Genomic DNA, 21,057 nt, shown 5'->3' with positions numbered 1-21,057 from the left:
GTAGTAACATGCAGATTGGTTAACCATGGAAGTGTTAAACTGTTTGTAGAAGAGGGCTACTCAATTGTTCTAGATCAGTCAGATCTAGACGCATGAATGCCATAAAAATTAGGAACAGGAATACAACTGCCTAGCGCAGTATGAAGAAGAATAAGCAGATGCAACCATATACAATCACTTGTTCTGCGTATAGAAAATCATCTTCCACCCTAGACTGCCTAATTTACAGAATCACAACGCACGTTCGCCTTTGCATTTTAACATTTTAGGTGAGGTTAGCGAACTTTGACAGTCGCCGAAAAACAGGGTTTAAATTGGCAACTTGCATAATAATGAACTTCTATCCCATGTAGACACCCGTATATGTGTGTCTGTGACATGTCTGTGAGTAAAAAGATGTTAATGCTTTAGAGGAAGATACCCTCATTTATGTATGTACGTATGAACAAATTTCAACCACCGTTATCTATTTACAGTCTTTTTTACATGATTACGGCTGTTTGTTCCAACAGTCTGTTCATTTTTGGTCAGCCAATCATTCAGTCGCTCAACAAGTTTGTTCTTTTTAAATCTACTTGCTTCGTCAATGATCAATCGAGCAAACTCTTCTTTCTTTTTTGCACTCCCTTGAACCTTTTCAAGATGGCTGATGATTGGATCAGCATCTATAAAAATATAAGCTATTTTCGTGACACTAGCCATGAAACTACTCATATTGCAGCTTTGCTACACATTTTAATTATACATGCACCATAATGGTGAAAATAATGAAATGATTTAGAAATCCCTTTTTATACGGGGGTTTTCGAAACTGGTGTACCATCCGGTCCTGATATTTTTTTATTAGCGACGCCATACTCGTTGATATCTTACGAAAAGTCACTCACCTTGTCCTAATGTTCGTATCTGTTTACATATTATATTCCGAAGCTTTGTATTTTCTTCGTACATCTTCTTCAATGCTTTACTTTTCAAAACTTCTTTTTTTCGCGATCCCATCTTATCGTTTTTGTTTGGAGTAGTATCATTATGCAAACTATGGTTAGTTTTTTTGCCATCGACTTTAGCAGAAGAGAGTTTGACATTTGAAGTATTAGGGACCATGCAGGCGTTTCTCAATATCGACGAAATATCTTTTGAGGATTCCAGTTTATCCTTTCCAGCAGCCCCCGGTGTAGTGAACGCGCTGTTTGCGTGACTGTGCTGTTTATTATGATGAAGTTGTTGTAATTTACGTAGTTGAGGATTAACACTCTGTTTAACTGGTTTACGTTGTTCATTCATTCCTTCACCTTCCGAAAGTTTTCGCTTCTTGTTAGGAACAGGTACTCTTACATTGTGGTTCAACTGATTGACATTGTGGATCGGAAGCTTATCACCAACTATTCCGGGTGGTTGCGCGAGATGTGCGACGGGCTGTGATGCCGGAGGAGTTGGATGAATGACATTTTCCTGCGGCGGTGTGGGAGGGGTAAGAGGATTCGCACGTTTGGCAAGATTAGGGTTCAGGTCCGTCCTCCGCCTCTTCTCACGTGGCGACGAGGGCGGTGAGCGGCTGTCGCGACGCTTACGTGACGGTCCGCCTGCCACAGCTTCGTTAACTACATCTGCTTCGTCCACCATCATTGGCTACAAAAGTCATAACACATTAAAACACCGAAGAATTCTAAGACACAAACCATCCTATTGGATTTCGAGAACATTTTTAGGGCCAAAGATGTTACTTATTTCATTTTTGTATTGCTGGAATTATTCACTTCCTATTATCACAACTTCCTAACATAATAATGCATGTCCGCAAAATTATGTTAAAAAGGTGATGTCTCAGTATAATGTTAAGATTTGAGGCTAAAACTAAGAGAGTAAGACTTATTTAACTCCTTGGAAATCCAGAACCTCGATAGGGTTGTGGTGGTGCGTAACGTACCCGATACACTTTTGAGTCCAATGCACAATACATAACTAATGCACAAACCTGATCCTTGGCCAACTTGAATGGATTACCAAACATGTGAGCCCTATTCATTCCCGGATCCAACTCTCTTAATGGGTTTGTCTGTTTCAAGTAGTCTTGGTAGTTCCCCATTTGACTGATGGCTATACTGTGCCTTGAGTCTAAAAAGGAGTAATGTATGGATACCAGATAGGCATATGGAATGGTTTTGATACAGCTAGTATCACGCAGTATAAGAATGGTATACAGGATAAGCTAATATTAAAGTGTGACAACTGCAAAATACTGTTCCCAAACCTTTCCTCATTTCATGTCGGGTTTGCGTCTCACGTAAGCGCACGCAGCAATCAATATAACATTAGACATCGCAAGGGGGGTGGGTTGCGTCAAAGAGAGGGCGGTAGTTGCGTCAATACTTAGTAAACTGTGAAAATTGTGTCAGCATGCGACGTCTCATTAATTTTGGCCAACATGCTAGCACTAAAGTTAGTTACCTTGATCTTGTAACATTGTTGCAGTGGGTGCAGTGTGAAAGAAATTTATTCTCATTCGGGCCAACTGATCAAGTAGCTCTGTTCGCTTAATATCGAACGGATTCTTGTATTGTCGCATCTTTGGAAGCTAAACAGACGGAAGTGCAGTTGTAAGAGCCCTTGCAGACTATGCTTATCCAAACTACAATTATTCTTCTCGCATCTACAATTCCTATGCATATAGTGGTGCATGTAATCCTACTTCAATCTTCTTGTCGGGTCTGAAAAACGCCCGACAAAAACCCGGTAAATTACAAAGGGGAATGTCGCAGAAAAACAAACAGTGAATTTTGAAGAATTGATGTTGGTTATAGAGAAGTTTTTTACTGTTTGCGTCTGTCCAAATCAGGGTAATTACACCATGCATGTTGAATGTAACTGATCGAAGCATACTAAAAGTTACTACGTATATACACACTTGCAGTGCATGCACAAGTGTTAAAACATATGTTATAATTGTACCTCTTTAACCTCTGGTAAGTTCTTAACACTGGTAGCATCAGACTTCGCGCTAAAAACAGAAAGTGGTGTATCATGCATGTGTATACGATTATTTCACAATCGAAAACGTCCAGATTTACCTCCTATAAGCGCATTAAAAATAAGAAACCTAACTTTTTATTGTTGCAGCTACAACATGCACCATGCATGCGTGGTATAATGTTATATACATGTAACATTATATATACTCTCGCAGGGCATAGAAATTACCTGGGAACTGTGCTTGGAATATTGTGTAATACGTCAGGGAAATCTCGTTTCTGCATGCTGGTTGGTGACAAAGGAGGAGTGAACCTAAACGCAACGAGACTGTATTTAGACAGTCATCTAAAAAAATACATCAATAAAATATAGATAAAGAATTATTAGAATTCCTTACTGCTGGTTCGTCCTTCCATAGTCAACTGGGCTCTTCTTTCCGATCAACGCCAAGACCTTATCCGCTTCAACTTTAGCCTATGGAAGGTCATTAAAAAGGCATACGAATATATTGTAGTCATCATGCACAAAACACATCCAAACAGTTGTTAACAAATCGATTTAGAGATTATTTGGAATTTGAAAAAAATCCACTTTGAAGTTTTTCGTCGAACGAGATGTCACAGCATGAAACATATATTCCAAAGATTATAAAACCAAGATATGGATTAACCTGACGAGAATACAGTTGGCAATTTGCCCCGGTTCAAGGTTAAAAGGGCCCAAAATGATAACGACATATGATAGTAGAATATGGGAAAGTGCTCTCCTATATATATATATATATATATATATTATATATATATATATATATAATTATATATATATATATATATATATATATCGATTTTTGTCCCGCGCCTCGAAATATCTTTAACACTGAATATTCGAAGCTGCATGCGCAGTTTTGGGCAATCCATGAAAATGAACATTATGACATTATAACATGCAACCAGATCTTTTAGGGGCTGGGGAAAACTGTGATTAGTGTATGTGAGACAAATCTAATATTATGGTGGCAGGAGACACGTGCAGTGTCCAGCACACTAAAAAATACCTGCTGTTTCAGCTTCTTGAGGTAACTTTGAACGCTGCTATTCAATGAACTATCATTATGGTCAGGTATCAGCATGTTTGCATTCGCGCCCATGCGACGTAATGCAGTGCGCAAAGGCTACACGTAAACAAAAGAACATTTTCGTTAACGTCTCAGCGACAGTGACAGTTCTTAGAGGATTGTTTAGGCCAAATAGTGGGAATAAGGCAAAATCATCACTTAACTATCTCAAATTGAACCATTGTATAAAGCCGGTCCTACACGACTAATTTTCTATTTGACTTACTTTTGCAAGTCTAATGCAAAAGCGAGACGCAACATCGAATGCTATATTCAGCTACACGTCAAAAAAATTTGCCCAACTCAAAGTAGGTAAAACGCACGAAATGTATAATGTAGGCATTCACATGTGTTAAACTCATTTCACTTTCACTTGCCTGCTGAGGTCAGGCAATCAGGCAGGGCAATTTCCACAACAAGCGGTGTGATTAATTAAAACAAATATAAACTATGATTGCGTTAAAAAATCGTTGCATGCAGCTACAGTGTTACTCACCACAATGTAATAACTTGGAAGATCACTCAGATACTTGTCGAAAAGTTGCCTCCATTTGGGCGTAGGATTTAGTTTGAGAACTTTAAATAGCTCATCTAAGAACATAATAAGAAAATATCCTTTGTTACAACTGCATGGTTAATGCTCACGGAGCTGTTGGTCGTGATGTTATTGACATATAGACATCCAGGCTGCTGAAATGTACAGTAAATGTACTCTAACATCGCTACTCTTCACTATTAAGCTGAGTACAGCAAAGAATAAAGACCCGCTTACACTACTTAATTTATCAGTACTAATTTCATACGTACTCGGCCTTTGTATTGGGAGCTTGGACACTAATAAAACTGGGCACGGGTACCAATTTTAGCTGTGCCGTGCCAATAAATTGACTGTAGCGTGAACGGGGCTTGAGAGAACTAAACTTACCTAGCAGTGGGATGAGAATAGGATAATTGTATGGCATAACGAATAAATTGACTGTTTGGAAATTAACACTGGCTTTCAAATATCCAAATGGATATCCCAATTCGCTGTTCTTCCCGCTACCTGACACGTATGTCTAAAGATAACAAACACAAAACAAATCATTTTGCATCTTGCATGACCATTCTAGATATAAACATAGGGACTCTTGTAAGTTCCTTTACCTGCCAACAATGCGTTGGTTTAACATTTTCCAGGATATGCTGAGTCAGTGGCGATCTTTCAAGTTCGTATTTATCAAAAGGTAATAAATCCATTACCATCGGTTCAGAATGTACACAGGAGAAAAGCACTGTAGGATCAGCATCTCGTGGTTCCTAGAAGTCATAACAATTCGTTAGCGTGAAATTGCAAGACCACATAGCTATAGATTGCAATGTTTGGAACCTTTACTTCATTGTGAATACATTAAAAAAGAATGCATGAGCCTAATATTATAAACAAATCGAATTGACGGGAACGTGAAATGTGCACTTTAGTTTTAATGGCCGGGCAACGCCACATCTAGCAGAGATCTTGAATTGTTAAAGCCGACATTTTTTAATGTTGAAAACTAAAGCCTCGTTTCCATTTTGTCGTAATTACTGTGAACACGTGAAGGTGACTGATATGATAGAACATTTCTTTTCGTTTGTGCCGTCAACAATGACCGATTTGAATACAGGAAATAAACACAAATTTGCATTCGGGCTGTTTCTCATTAGTGAAAATGACTTGTCTAGGACAATTACAAAAAAAATGGAAACAGGGCTTAAAAGGTAATATAAACTACTATAAACTATTAATTGAAACTTACTAAAGTTGTCGTAGAGTGATCCGGCCAAAAAGACTCCGGAATAGGCCAATGACCTACAGGCGAATTGACTTTAGGATTCGTTTTTATATAGATCAATCTTCTGCAGCTGTACCACATGTTATTCTGAACAGCTGGTGGTATTGGAGAGGCTGTATTACGTGCTGCTAACTGATCATCACGTGATTGCCCAGTATCATCATTACCAGGATGGTTACCATTCCTGAAAATGAATACACGTGGAGTTTTGATTGAAGTTGCATAAATAAACCCACTGATATACTATACTAAGACTGGATAAAACATCCTTTAAGTTATCAGTGCATGACCCGATCTCGAAACAGGAATAGTAATCGTCTTAATGAGGTCGGATTATAAACGTGTCAAATTCTGAAAAAGCTTGATTTATTAGTTTACAATTTGCAGGCAATAGAACAAATATATCTTTCTTGTGGAATACAGTATCCTATATTTCGCGATATTAGTTTTTAAAACATTTTCAACACGGCATACATGCAATATCGGCGACAATGCGCTTACACAGAAGATTATGCAAATACATGCAGTCCTAATATGGTATACATATATCAAGTGCATAACCCCTGTCTAGTAGTTAGTATCACAAGATAGCAGGTTCGAATTTTGCATGAAGACTATTGAAGGAAATGAATTGATCCATAGAATATTGCAGCATTAGAATGTGGCTAATACAGTCAAACACTAAACACACGCTATTTAGAATCATATGACATTTATATCACATTGTAATGAGGAGGAAGTGTAATGAGGAGGAAGTTCGAAATTCTAATGTATACCTTTCACCCACGCAAACTTACCCAGGCAGATCAGCTGTCGACTGCTTAATAGCATTGTTCAAAATATTTGGTTTCTCTTCGTTCTCTGTTTCTGCTGTCTGGTTTGCAGATACTGCTGCAGCATTGGTTGTACCTTTATATTCATTGAAAAATACCAATTGTAGCTACTTACTGCATTTCTAAACTCTGAAATTACATGCATGACAACAAAGATTCAAATAGTTCCGATTTCTTCCTATTTATTTCAGTTCAAGTTCAGAACGGCTGTTGTGGTCTTATGATGAGTGAAATCAACCACATATGCAATGGTATGCTTAAGTAGCAATGTAAATTAATGTTCACTTGTACCAGCGACAATCCTACAAAATACAATACATCATCACCTTCGGTTGGTTTATCAGGACCACCAATTTTTTCAAAATTTATCACAACTCCCATTTGGAATTTTTGAACAAGCGAGTCTAAGATATTTGATAGGGATTTTGGCGTGGTGATTATGTAGGATCGTCCTAAAAAATAATATTAATAATATTATTGAACATATTTGCATGTCATTGGTGGATTCTGTCTTGCCACAATAGTTGGGCAAGTTGGTAACTATGAAAAATTGTGCAAGCCATAATTGCAGGTGCTTATTAATATGAATTTTTCACTAACCAACAACAATGACACTCTGATAGTAAAAAAAAATCCTTTACCTCCAGTGACCTCACACATTGGGGTTATCAAATATTCGTTGGCAACATCTGCAATAACGCCAGCCTGTTTATCAAAGCCATGAGGACTACCAGGAAATTTCAGCAACAAAGAGAAAAGGCGTTGGTCCCAACGGAATGGTTCTTTAGTTAGTTCATTACCAGGAGTACTAGGTACCATTGGTAATACAAACTACACAAAAGAAGAGCCTTCTTACATGAGGTGATTCATATTGCCATATGTAATACACATTTCTCAGAATGACTGTCCTGCACTTATCACATTGAAAGGTAAATTGAACTGCAAACATTAACATCTTAAAATCATACAATTCATGCAAATAGTTAAAATGGTGTTTAGAAAAAAAAATACATTATAGGGTCAATAATCACTCACAGGGTCAATAGCATAGCCAGCCTGACGATTTTGTCCTGCTATGTAAATTTCGAGTAATAATAATTATTCATGTTTTAAAAAATTCATTGTTTTCAAAGTCAATGATCACCAAAAATATTTGCATAGCGGGACAAATCCTCAGGCTGGCTACGCTACTGTAGTTGATCATTCAACAAGAAAATTTCTCCCTTTTATACTCACCGTTGGATTGACTCCCTCTGATGAGGCAAGTTTTCCACCGTCAGTTATACAGATGACCATTGCGGGATCCAGGTAAAAAGGATTGCGACCCTGTAAAATAAGATCCAAATTCAAATTATACAGAAAATGTAAAGAGTTCTGGAAAAAAACATGAAACCAATTTAAACCTGACTCCAGGATTTAATTTCTGAACAAATCTTACCATGCCATAATTGTCAATCCCAGATTGCAGTCGGTATAAATTGAGCAGATCAAATGCCTGCTTTAAAGCACTGCCAAGATTTGTCAGTCCTGTAGCTTGTAGATTCTTCAATTCATTCATAAATGTTGCAAGATTTTCCTTCCAACCAGCCTGTATTTTGTAATATTAAAAATTAGTTCTAAATTTTTCAAAAACACATAAGAAAAAGGGAGAAATTGATACACAGGTCTTCCTAAAATTAAAGTAGGATGCTATTCCTCTGATCTATCTGCAGACTAAGTGCAGGTTTTTAAAATAATGCAAGCATATAGCTTTGGATTTCTTTCTTTTTTATATTTGCATTGCATAAAATCCATATAAAGATATGTATATACTTGTATTATATATATATATATATATATATATATATATATATATATATATATATATAATATTATATATATATTGTTGAACATGATTTGCTCCATATATATATAATACAACACACACAATATTTCTTAATATGAAAAAGATCAATTAATGGCAATTGTGAATAAGTTAACAGTATTGTTGAAACAATAAAATTAAATTTTAATCATTGATATTTATGGAAAATATATACTTATAATATTCAGATTGCAAGTTGGAAATTCAATGATAAATGGAATGAAATTAACAAAAACTTGAACTAATTCAAAACTTAAGAGACTATGCTGTAAAGATTTAAAAGTTATTCAATTGAAAACCACAGAAAATCATTCATAACAAGTATTGATATTCTCAAGCAGATCTAAAAGTCTAATATTAAGATATTAATATTTGAAATTACAGCCCATATTTTTTTCACTTTAACAAACTCCATAAGATATATCAAGGTGCTAAAAAGTTGATGTTGAAAAACTAAAATCTGCCATCATGTGTATAATATTTTCTATGCCTTACATAAGAAGCATTGGACATTACATCACACACAAACCTCTCTGTGATATGGTGTGACAAATCAATATCATATTGCAATATAAATGATTCAATCAGGCTCAATGTGATCATTAAATTAATCATGGAGAAAACATTGTAGTATAAAAGTGAAACATCTTGTTGCAACAAGCAATTTGAGTTTGTGTGCATCTAATGAGAATGCTTTGTGCAGCTACAGTACCAATAACTGTGAAATGGAGGGTACAAAGCCATTATAATATAATGTGCAATATTTTATTCAATTGGAGTATTACCCCCTTAGAATGATATATTTCTTTGGTCAAAGATGTTAGACCTGGGCGATGCTACCCTTCATGCCTGCTATCAGAAAGGGAAAGGGTGACAAAGAATATCATTTCAAAAAATCTGCTTCAGACAGTTCTAGGAATGCAAACAATGCTAGGAATTTAGCTAAAAAAGATTCAGAATTACACAATCATCTGGCAGAAAACTGCAGGACACCGTGATCATGAAGAAAATATTTGTTATCACTATTGCTTTAAAACACTCTTTAAAGACTCCAATACAGAAGTGTCCTTTCACAAAATTGTGCCTTTCCCCTAGCCTTTGGCATCACTGCCTTAGGACAAGTACCTGGACCCCTTTCTTTCCTTAGGAGTAATGCTTTATCAGCCATATAATTGATAAACACTCCTAAAAATTGTAATGCTTGACCACATTTGATACCTCATTGAATAATTGCAACACCTCCACCCCAATGTGGAAAAGTATGTATTACACAACCAATATATTGGGTGCAAATTTTGATGTCTTCTATATATTTACTAGTATTTTCTTGAAATCTCAGTTGTGCAGTTTGCATACTTTCCAGTCAGGCCTCAACCTGGTTAATTAATCTTCCCCATAGGAAGGAAGATGAGGGAGGTTCTGGGTGAAATGGTCACTACTAAAAAAGTACTACCACTACTTTAAATAAACTGCAAAACTCTTAAAGTGATCTGTAATTCCCATGACTGATTTTTTAACTATCATGGTTATTAGTTAAATATTAACTTTGCTTGCGGTTACTAAATTTATGTTAATGCCTGTTTGCAGGTTGTTGCATATTTTAATATCAAATAATCAAAATAATACAAAAGTAAACTATCTGCGCATTCTCTTTGTCATTTTACCTTAATGGCGCCCACTTCGTCCGACGTCATCAACATATATCGATCTGTTCGGCTCCCTTGGTCCCTTTGCCTCAACTGTTCGAAAGATATATTCAGTGAGAATTACTCTTAGCCACTTCTCTTAGCCCTAGAACCGATGATGGAGTTAAAAACATACCTTGATAAACGTTTCTACGGCACCTTTCCCGATGTCGATGAGTGTAGTACCCAAGAATGTCCGTTGAGACATAGACGCCGAAGTGTCTATGAGAAAAAGTATTATACCCATATTTTAGTACGGGGACTTATCTTTCATTTTAGACCTTATTTGCTATTTAACATTGTCTAGTTCGCTAGAACTTCTGCTTCTTCGCTTCTTCCTCATTATCGCCGCCCTTCGCGATAGCTGCTTGGGCGCAGCTAAATTTCTCCACGATGTTTTAGCTCACGTGACTATACTTCAAGCGCCATGATTGGTCAGCCACACAAACAAGGCTTTCCAGTGGAAATAAATAGACGTGGAACCATAGAAATATCGTAAAGTATTGCCACTTTAGAATTTTGAGGCTGATGAAAAATTTATTTTGTCAATATTCGTGATGTATAATATACTTTGTGTTTTAGAAAAATGAAGAGGATATGGAACAACCGTAGTCGTTGTGTTAATCAACGTAGCTTATAGCTAATATATTTTATCTCGTGTTACAACATGACTGACTTGTCTTCAAATTTTGCAGTAGTTACTAATAGTTACAGTAACTTCGAAACCGAAAGTGATATATGGAGTAGAACTATTTACATCCTGCGCAATAGATGGGCTTGTTCCGAACAAGCATATTACGCCAGCAGCTAGCGCAATACAAGGATTTCTTCCTGCAGCATGCGGGGCAGACAATCTGATTTTCAAATTGAACCACCTTGATATTGATACAATAACAATAGTTAACAAAAATTTCATTCTCTTCTATAATAATTTTACATGGCATTCTATTTCGCTGAAAAATTTTAAAAATATGGCAATATGCGCATGTCAGTATGCAAAAATCTGTAATATCCTCTAAACTGTTTCTAGCATGAAGTATTACAAAATTTCTTCTGTCCAACAACGAAAAAGAGAAAAAGTATTCACGGCAAAAGTATTTTGATAATATTATTGTCTCTTTCTGTGGCTTTTTCTTTTGAAAACTTGGGTAATGTGGTACGAGATCTTACCAGGATTTGGAATTATATGTGGCTGTGTTATCGCATCAGGCTTAGCTATAAAGACAATCGACAAACTTTTCCATGGAAAGGTATGTGCAGTCAAGGTCAACGTTGATACTATGCATGATGCATCACTCCATCACTTTTACCTGGGGGTTAAAACCCCGTTATATGGGAAGGAACAAATATAATATTTCTCAGTATTAAGTAGGGGTAAGAATGTCATTCCACTAGAATAGAAGGAGTATATTTTTATATTATTCTATGTCTGGAGTATATTTTTATATTTTATGTATGTAGATTTATTACATGGGTAGGTGACATGCTAGAATTTAATATCATTGCATCTAGGGATAGGCTTTCTCGCAACCCATTGTGATGTAGTTATGCCTCTAGATAATACTTTGCTGAAACCTATAGGTTCGACGATACAGTGTTGATCATCTTGATACAATGTTAACGAGAAGAGACAAGAGACTGACACAGTCAGAGTATATCCAAAAGGTAAATTTTATTGAATGATTCATTTTTAAAAATCATTAAGTTGGAGTAGAAAATTACCATCAGTCATGTGTTCCACTTTACATTCATGCTAAGCTCGTTGTTATTTCTATGATTTTAGGGCTTGGATAATTTGAAAACAGAATAACCTATTTATGCCCATTGCTGAAGAAGATTTTATTCTTATCAATATTGCAAAAGTATATACATAAATGAAAAATAACTAAGGCAGTATTTTTTGACCCAATTTGTGTAAATCTTGTGAAATAAATCTTGTGAACTTCATTTGACATGGTCATTAATCATTAATGTATTTTTTTAATTTAATTTTTTTTTGCATTTTTAATTTTTTTTATTTTTAATTCTTCCCTCTTCAGGCTTTTCATCTCAAAAGATTGTATAATTTCAACATTGTATTAGGATTAAATTTTGATAAACAACAAGATATCGAGATCATTAAATATTTTCATTACTCCCTTCACCCTGCAGTTGAAAGTGGTTTTCCTGCACATAGTGAATTTAATTGAAGCACTCTGCAAAGCTTCTTTATGGCATGCTTTCAAGGCAACGATGCCCAGAACCTCTGTAGTTCTGAAAAATTATCACCGTTTCTGTCAACGTGCGGGTTTAGGATTGATTTACAATAGAACTGGAGCCCTGATCATTAAAATACGTCTTTACTTAGTGTATTGTCAGATCAGTGGTTACCGTTGCCTTGGTTTGGTTTTCATATGCCGTAGATCTTCCAGCATGATCCAAAGTCCATTTTTATCACCAATCAGAGGCTGTTGCCCTTCTAAGAGAGGTTTTTAACTATAGGCCCTGTGCAGCTGTGTTCTGCTTCATTATTAATCTGCATTTGTCGTAACATAAGTCTTGGACTCTTGGTTCCAAAAAGCTAAAACATCTGTATGTAACACGTATCTGCTCGCAGGATATTTTGTACCCTAATACACTAACTTTACCCCAGTTGTCAAAATCCCCTAAAAGATGTCATGCATCTAGCTTTTTTACCAAAAACGCAAAAATTGGTGTGTAACTGGTTCGCAATTGGGCATTTTTGTATCGCTATCAAAGAGAGAACGATTGAATACGCATTCTGCAATCTTTTGACAGCTCATCGTACACATCGCAAAGCTTGAAATGGCCATTTTAGACGATTCGTTTTTACCGTGTGCAAGCTTCAAATCTTCTGTGCAAGGTATTTTCTAAGTAAATTAGCTTGTAGGTACACCACGTAAGCTTTCGGTCGTTAACGCTTAAATACTTGCGTGGTGGCTACAGCCTACAAGCTAATTTACTTATTGATGTCTCCATGTGAAACTTACAAGAATGTTATTAAGTTATTTTTTTGTTGAGCATTTATTAATCTTTTTGCTTACCAAATTTGAAGTACAAGTATTAAGAATTGCGCCTTAAGTCTTACCAATTTCCACTTTTTACCAGCAAGGGCTGGGGCCAGTTGTATAAAAAGGCTAGTTAATTAACTTTTAACTGTAGTTAAAGGCAGAATTGGCCAATCAAAGTTGTGCAGTTTTATACAACCGGCCCCAGGAGGCTACAGATGCCCCTTTAATTTAAAGAGTTTCATTGAATTTTGTTAATAATTCTGCTTTAGCCAACCTTGGCGAAGTTCAACATGCATTCTTTCGTATGCGTCAATAAAGATCGTCCCGGTGTCCCTGACTGACCTTATCCCGTCCAAAACCACTGATAGTGAAAATAAGCTGACATACGACTCTTCCGTTTATTCGACCCAATGGCCTCGTTTTCGTGTTATTACAAGTAATTGTTACTTGATTGTCAGTTTAGTCAGGAATAAGATGAATGAGAAAGTAACATATTCGTGCGAGAAAGACGGTAAATAAACTGGAAAACATGGATAATGAGGTTATTTGGTCAAAGTTAGTAAAAATCAATAGAGCCTATGTATATAGCGAATTACGACATGTCGATTATGTCAAATTGCAATGCGAGCCTACATGGTTTGTCTATATTTTTTACTATTGTACTGAAATGAATGGTATACATGGAGACCATGAAATAACCTTTTATTTCAATGATTCACGAGATGCTGTATTATTATAGTTATAATCTATTGAAATTAATTCCTTTTTTTTATATTTGAAAAATCATTCCCATAATTGCCCCACTTCAGTGAACAATCTCTAGTTGCGGAGGTTGATTGGCTCTGTTTACTTTCCCTAACACTGGACGGATGTTTGGATCAAGCGAGCCACAATGCTGTTCGCCCAGGCAAACTGGTGAACTGGCAGCACAACAATAGGCTTGTGACGTTCCTGGAAAACAGCACACTGGAAAATCCACAAAGCAACAGGAGTTGGTATTGCCACAACAAACTGGATACTTCTTCGGACAACAACTATTGCTGGATGAACAACATGCAGCACCAGCTAATGGACAACACCAGTACGCCTGATTCCGTCTTGATTGGGAAACTATGGAAATTCATAGAATAGCTTGAAAATAATTCGAAACTATCGGCGTGCTATACATACTGTTGAGGGACAACCTGTCTATTTCAAGAATTTGACAGGCTGATATGACCCTGACACTCCGGTTGCATGACCATTATTCCGTCGCCTCTCCCAAGTTTATCAATATTGACTCACCTGAACAGCAGGTATTGTTGGCAGCGCAACAGTATCGTCCTGCTGAATCACACGATTGCGGTGTCGGTGGTGCACAACCAAGGTTGTCTGTAACATTAGCACAGCCATTCATGATTCTCTGTGCTAGCGGACTGCAGTGATCAGTCACGGTACACCAACGGCGCGTGCTAAGCCCAGCGCCAAGTTTTTGCCAATGACCATTGTTGATGTGGGACAAGCCATCGGGAATATCTTTCAGAAAATCAATTCCGAATGTAAAAGCAAGCGCCGTGAGTGAATTTTGAATGTCGCAGCAAGGCATCGGGCCTGGACTGGAACGGAGTATGCTTGAAATTTGTTTGTGAGCACGGTCAATATTAATTTGAAAGAGTCGTTCGCTTTGTTCGGAAGTAAGGCAAAAGCTTTGCGTGCAATCACATTCCGATGGTCCTTGCATGATCACTTTTTTTCGTATATCAGTAGGATCAATGCCAAGGACAGCGAAGTCACCGTATACGTGAGGTAGATTGATGTTGTAGCCATAACCAATAAGTACTCCCATCTTTTCCCGGCGAGCGCAGAGCGATTGTGTTTGCCATGTCTTTATCACTGCTGCGGAATTACATTCACTCGCGACCTCAGCGTTTGCCACAGAGGCAAGAAGAACCAAAAACAATGTGAACGAAAGATACATTTCGATTCGCGTCCAAGCAGATATGCTGATCTATCTTATATTTACTCTTCACTTTTAAAGTTGAACAACGCAATATTTTTAACGAATTTCCGGTCCCAATCACAAGACTCACACGCAAAAGAAGTCTCAAATTACAAGGAACTGTGCACAACCCCAACTGGTCAATAAAAGTTTAATATTAACAAAAAAAATTCGTTAGTATTCCCATCAATATAAAGTTTGGCTGGCAAAAGCTTGACGCATAGAGATGGAAAAAAAATTATGTCACACTATATACTGCATCAGTCTGCATGGAAAACGGAGGGGAAACTTAATTGACGGTTCGGTAGGAACCCCTAGCTTTCTTATCCTTGTTTTAACTTTGCCGTAACTTGTTTTCGGAAATCATCGGATATTCAATAATGTATATAGACAAAAGTTTGCATGCTTTGAGAGTTTGAGTGCTTTGATGTGATCAATGACCTCTTATATATAATGTGTTACTATTTCATTTCATCTCAGTCTTCAAGTCCATCAATCGTCATGATAATGGAAACTGTTTATCAAACTAATCCAATTATTTTAGATTGACGTACATGTAATTATGTTTTAAATAAACATAAATCAACGCCAGTTTTATTATGTGTTTTTTACTTGGGTATAGGACATTGAAAAGGCCGATTTGACTGAAAAATAAAGTCCTCTTGAAATTCAAAATATGAATGAAAACAAGACTGGAGGCTGCAAGGAGGCTGCAAATTCTTGTCGTCGAAAATCAGTATAGATCTCATCAAACTCTAGACTTGTCTTAATTTATATCTTTTATCTCAATATCACTTTATTTTGTATTTTCAAAATTCTCATTGTTCTCATTTCTTCATCGCAACTTCATCGCTATCAGTGCGACGCTTGGAAATTGCTTCGCCTTCGCGATGTACGCCAATTCAGAAACAATTCACGCAGTAGCTGGCACTATGAAACTTACCCTAATCGTATGATATCAGGGAACAGTGTGTCTGACGATCGCAAAGGGTGGACACATTTGTCATAAGGAATCCTACTAATTAAATTCACTCTTATTCACAAAATGTGTGAAACAATATAGTACATCTTTGCTTATCCTCCTTTTAAGCTAAACTACTTTTTAATAACCGCCCCTAAAAGATTGGTTTATCATAACCGCGGCCTAAAATCAATATACATTGATTAATAAAAACTGAGAGCTACACAACCTCACAGTAATGTCAAGTTTTTAAAGATCAAATTTTTAGACGACCCTATAACCAGTGTTTATTTAAACTGCCACAATCTGTTCATATTTCTGTTTATTCTTTTTAAACCTGTTTTGTATCTACAAAACAATTGTTAAAGTCTACAGGTACTGCAATGTATCAGTCAAAATACAAGTGAAGTGAATGTTATGAATATTAATATCGTTTTCCTACTGGTCGCGCAGTGGAAAGATTATTAAGGAAATAATGAATAGTCTTTAGAAATTAAGCAACTGAAGAACTGAAGTACAACCATCATCCTATAGAGAAAACGGCGACAAAACCAAGAGCGATAATTCTACGTAAAATTCATTTTGGACCATGACGTTTGACTCCCAGCTGATGTTAACATTATAGAACTGAATCGTGGGCCAACTGTCAATGTTCGTTTGTTAGGATTTTTATCAATGCTATCTTCCGAAAACAATGATGTCACAGTATATTTGGAGGAAAATTGATGTGTTATATGTGTTATTTCTTTGGTCATTTGATCAAGTGTAGCGCCGACCAAATCTATGTTTATAGCAATGCTGGTTTGGTATTTCAACGGATGGCTGGTGTTGTTACTCAGTATTTTGCATCTGCAAAAAATTATCAACGGTGAGAACATCGGCTCGAACGCGACTTCAAAACTTGCATTAGATTTTTTACGTGGCTATGAAGTTCGTGCAACTGAAATGTCAAAGACGACAACGCGCATGTCATGGCAGTATGAAACTGATTTAAACGAAGCTAACCTTCGAAAGTCAGTTCAAGCCTCGACAAAAGCTACGTTGTTCTTTATAGAAGGCAGTAATAATGCAACTGCGGTGCTACAAATGCCTGGTTTATCCAAGGATATAACAAGACAGTTGATGCTAATCAGTCGTAGCGCGTCGCCAAAAGCTGAGGATAAACTACGACTTCTTAACGAACTTCAGGCGAAGATGACGGGGATTTATAGCAAAGGAAAGGTGTACTACTTAGATAAGCAGACAAAAAAGCCTCAGTACCTAGAACTTGAACCTGGTTTAATCAATATTATGGCAAAATCAAGGGATTATAATAAACTGTTATTCGCTTGGCAAGGCTGGAGAGACGCTGTTGGTCCAAAAATGAAGCCATTATATGAAGAATTTGTGAAGATTGTCAATTTAGGCGCGCGCGAACATGACTGGGTAGATAACGGGTACTTTGAGCGTTCTCATTACGAACTTGGATCAAATTTCAAATCAACATTGAATGAAGCATGGGAAAAAATCCAACCCCTGTACGAAGAACTACATGCTTATGTACGTTATAAACTTAGTTTAACTTATAAGAATGTCTCTGTGCATAAGCCGATACCGGCGCATGTCCTGGGTGACATGTGGGCCCAACATTGGGACCATGTTTTTGAATTAGTAAAGCCATTCGCCAATACTAGTACGATTGACGTCACAAAAAATTTACGCGCTCAAAACTACACCGTTCAAAAGATGTTCGAGCTAGCGCAGTCATTCTACATATCAATTGGCCTGGATCCAATGCCGTTTGCCTTTTGGAACATGTCGTTATTTGAGAGACCAAAAAATAGAAAAGTAGTTTGCCATGCTTCAGCTTGGGATTTCTCGGACGGTGAGGTCAGGTGAGGGAAAATTGATGCATAAGTTTTTTGTACTTGAGTACAGTGATCAGCCGTTCATACATGATACATACGTGATTTCAATAGTGATGTAACACTAGTGGCATGACATGCACCAAAGGCGCAAGACACATGCATGGTTATGTCCAAGTCCGCATAAAAAAATTTGATTTGGGCTTAGGGGAGAAACATCTATGCACAATACACAACCACGAGCGTAGCTCTTTTTGTCTTTGTTCCAAGGGTGATTCTGCATCTCGCATAGGATGTTTGTTGGCAAAAATAAATCACCGTGACAACGTCAACTGTTGTTTACTTATTTCATACATTCAGATACAAAAGTAAAAAATGGTGATTTTAATCATTTTATGCTATTTTTACAATTTCCTTTTTTTTCACAAATAGGATTAAAATGTGCACAAAAATAAGCCATAGTGATTTGATAATTATACATCATGAAATGGGGCACTGTGCATACTTCCTTGCATACAAAGATAAACCATTTGCATATCGTGGTGGAGCCAACCCGGGATTTCACGAAGCCATTGGAGACACTATTTCCCTTTCCGTTGAGAATCCAACACATCTTAAAGAAATTGGCTTGCTGTACGAAGCAGAAGACACATATAGTAAGAAGACGAGAAACCTTTCAATAGCGTGGTTGTTATGTAATCCCACCGCGTTTAGTGAGATTACATCCGATGAAGCTGATTATCCGATTATCGTTTCGCAAACGATATATGCTAAGCATCGATGATACACAAACAGCATGCTTCCTTATTCCAATCCACAAAGATGCAATGTTAAGAGACGTTGATTTTCCATTCTTTTTTTTACCTTTGTCGACCACATGCACGAGTGCATAGAAGCATGCACGGTTTTGTAAATACAAAGGAATAAATCATTTTATGCATGTAATTAAGATATCATGTAGTTGATACTCCCGTGACCGTGTAGGTCAGTTGTAGGTCTTTAAGTCAACCTAAATCAACCCGTCTGATGGCCATTAAAACAGCCCCTTTGCCGAGTAAGGGTTCAACATTGAACAGTCGAGAGGCAATTACGGCTGCAACTCCATCTGATCAGTAAACGCAAGCATGGCATGGGATGATTTTTGGCTATACAGACACAAGGTTGTTTATATCACCCGAGTATAACTTGAATTTAAAAATCTTTTCTAGAAAATTCCATCAGTTTTCTTCTACGACAAGCTCTTCAACGTTTCGCGTTCATTCCATTTGCTTTCCTTGTGGATCAATGGCGTTGGGGAGTGTTTTCAGGCAATATAACGTCTGAAACGTATAATTCAGAATGGTGGAACCTCAGAACTCGATACCAGGGTGTCGCCCCGCCAGTGCCACGACATGAAAAAGACTTTGATCCAGGTGCTAAGTTTCATATTGCTGCGAATTCACCATACATTAGGTAAGCCAAAACCATAGGTAGGCACCATTCACCATTCACCGTGCATTGTATTATCTTCGAACGTTTCTTTATCGTAACGTTTTTCCTCGCATTGATTTTTTCCAGCTATTTCTTCAGTCATATCCTACAGTTTCAATTCCATCGCTCTCTGTGCAAGGTTGCAAAATCCAAGGAAGAGTTGTATAAATGTTCCATTTATAAATCGAAGGAAGCTGGTAAAAAATTTCGGTATGTATCCGATAGTGAAGCCGCTAACGACTGTATTCTAAAAGCTCACTCACACTCAAACTTATTGAGTGGAAGATCTCAATCTTCTCATAACTTCCCCATGACGATATTTTCAGTCTAACAATGGCTTGATTTTAATGTTCTACCTTGAATCTATTCATTGACTAAAATAGAACTTTCTCATTGATCAGTAATAATAAAATTTTTATGTCACACTCAGAAAGTGTGAGTTAGTTTTTTGAATACAGGCGTAATACTGCCAGTGATGATAGCGAATGACACAAAATGATGTGGTTTTTGTTGCATTTGTGTAGGGAACTCCTCGCTGCAGGTTCAAGTCATCCATGGCCACAAATTCTTTACAAGTTGACAGGCGAAAGAGAGCTTCGTGTGGACGCTGTTTTGGAGTATTTTGAACCTTTAAGGGTATGGCTAACTTCTGAGAGAAAGAAAATAAAATACCCAAAAGGATGGAACAAATCAGATGTATCTGTAGGAAGAACAAGCGAGGTATTGCCTAAAGATAATGACAAACCAATCTTCCTAAAAAACAGCTCTAATGTGGGATTATCGTATGTCCGGGCTATTAAGAAAGAAAGTAGTCTTATGCAAAAAAATACTCCTGAAAAAAGGAATAGTTCAGGGCAAAAGGCTGGAAAAGACACTGCTTTATTTAACATATCTCAAGTTGAATTGAAAACTAGAAAAGGAGATACGCATTCACGTAATGTTCTTGGACCTTTGGGTCAAACAAAGTCTTCAATTCTAACCAGACCTGTGTTTGTGCCATCCAATGGGAAAGATCCCTTGACTTTAGTAAAGAAAAATGACGAGAATAGATACAGTTCAAAACTTCATAGATCACCTTAAAATAGCAATGCGAATTATACGCAAATAATTAAGGTGTATAAAGTCAGTAGCAATAAAGAATGTTGATTTTTATGAGCAAATCCCGCCCAAGTTGGCTTTTACAATCACTAGCTCATTCCCTATTCTATGCGAGACACATGAACTGAATATCATTATTAATGGCTATATTTTCTTCATAGTGCCAAAAGTTATCGATTCGATTCCATTTTCTCATTTCCTTTGTCATCTCAGTATATGTGCAAATCTATCCATTTTAAACTTAGTCGAGAGAGTCTTTTAGGGCAGCATCACACTGTTAAATGTTCACCCAGTTTGCCAACTTATGGAGGCAGAATAAGTTTTAATGTTGCAACGCAAATGATGTTCTTTTTCGCATAATGCGATGAAATGATGAATTGCTATTCTTCAAATTCACTTTTATCTTGCCGATATC

General features: G+C 36.9%; 3 protein-coding genes and 1 long non-coding RNA gene across 4 annotated transcripts; 2 read left to right on the top strand and 2 right to left on the bottom strand.

Moving 5' to 3' along the window:
- Positions 1-31: 31 nt before the first annotated feature.
- LOC114525949 (integrator complex subunit 6-A-like) lies at positions 32-10,647 on the bottom strand. The gene is made up of 19 exons (XM_028547414.1): positions 10,417-10,647; positions 10,260-10,334; positions 8,170-8,319; positions 7,968-8,057; positions 7,373-7,562; positions 7,058-7,183; positions 6,696-6,807; positions 5,863-6,082; positions 5,231-5,383; positions 5,010-5,142; positions 4,581-4,675; positions 4,025-4,141; positions 3,368-3,444; positions 3,199-3,282; positions 2,950-2,998; positions 2,449-2,575; positions 1,976-2,115; positions 888-1,629; positions 32-665 (listed from the first exon to the last, which is right to left on the bottom strand). Exons 1-19 carry the CDS (start codon positions 10,525-10,527, stop codon positions 463-465), a joined length of 2,994 nt encoding a protein of 997 aa, XP_028403215.1. The 5' UTR covers positions 10,528-10,647; the 3' UTR covers positions 32-462.
- On the top strand, positions 10,640-12,227 carry LOC114525967. The gene is made up of 4 exons (XR_003687282.1): positions 10,640-10,780; positions 10,863-11,530; positions 11,862-11,945; positions 12,064-12,227. It is a non-coding gene; the product is annotated as an uncharacterized LOC114525967 (long non-coding RNA).
- Positions 12,228-13,341: 1,114 nt separating this feature from the next.
- On the bottom strand, positions 13,342-15,350 carry LOC114526810. Its single transcript, XM_028548335.1, has 2 exons — positions 14,576-15,350; positions 13,342-14,401 (listed from the first exon to the last, which is right to left on the bottom strand). Exons 1-2 carry the CDS (start codon positions 15,246-15,248, stop codon positions 14,097-14,099), a joined length of 978 nt encoding a protein of 325 aa, XP_028404136.1. The 5' UTR covers positions 15,249-15,350; the 3' UTR covers positions 13,342-14,096.
- A 1,305-nt stretch (positions 15,351-16,655) lies between these two features.
- Positions 16,656-20,664, top strand: LOC114523571 (angiotensin-converting enzyme-like). The gene is made up of 5 exons (XM_028544540.1): positions 16,656-18,104; positions 18,507-18,730; positions 19,283-19,526; positions 19,632-19,754; positions 20,069-20,664. Exons 1-5 carry the CDS (start codon positions 17,014-17,016, stop codon positions 20,622-20,624), a joined length of 2,238 nt encoding a protein of 745 aa, XP_028400341.1. The 5' UTR covers positions 16,656-17,013; the 3' UTR covers positions 20,625-20,664.
- The last annotated feature ends 393 nt before the right edge of the window (positions 20,665-21,057 follow it).

The sequence above is a fragment of the Dendronephthya gigantea genome, unplaced genomic scaffold, assembly GCF_004324835.1.
Source record: "Dendronephthya gigantea isolate DGI-Jeju-01 unplaced genomic scaffold, DenGig_1.0 000001F, whole genome shotgun sequence".
Taxonomy (NCBI): Eukaryota; Metazoa; Cnidaria; class Anthozoa; order Malacalcyonacea; family Nephtheidae; genus Dendronephthya; species Dendronephthya gigantea.
This window is presented reverse-complemented; position numbering and strand designations above follow the sequence as displayed.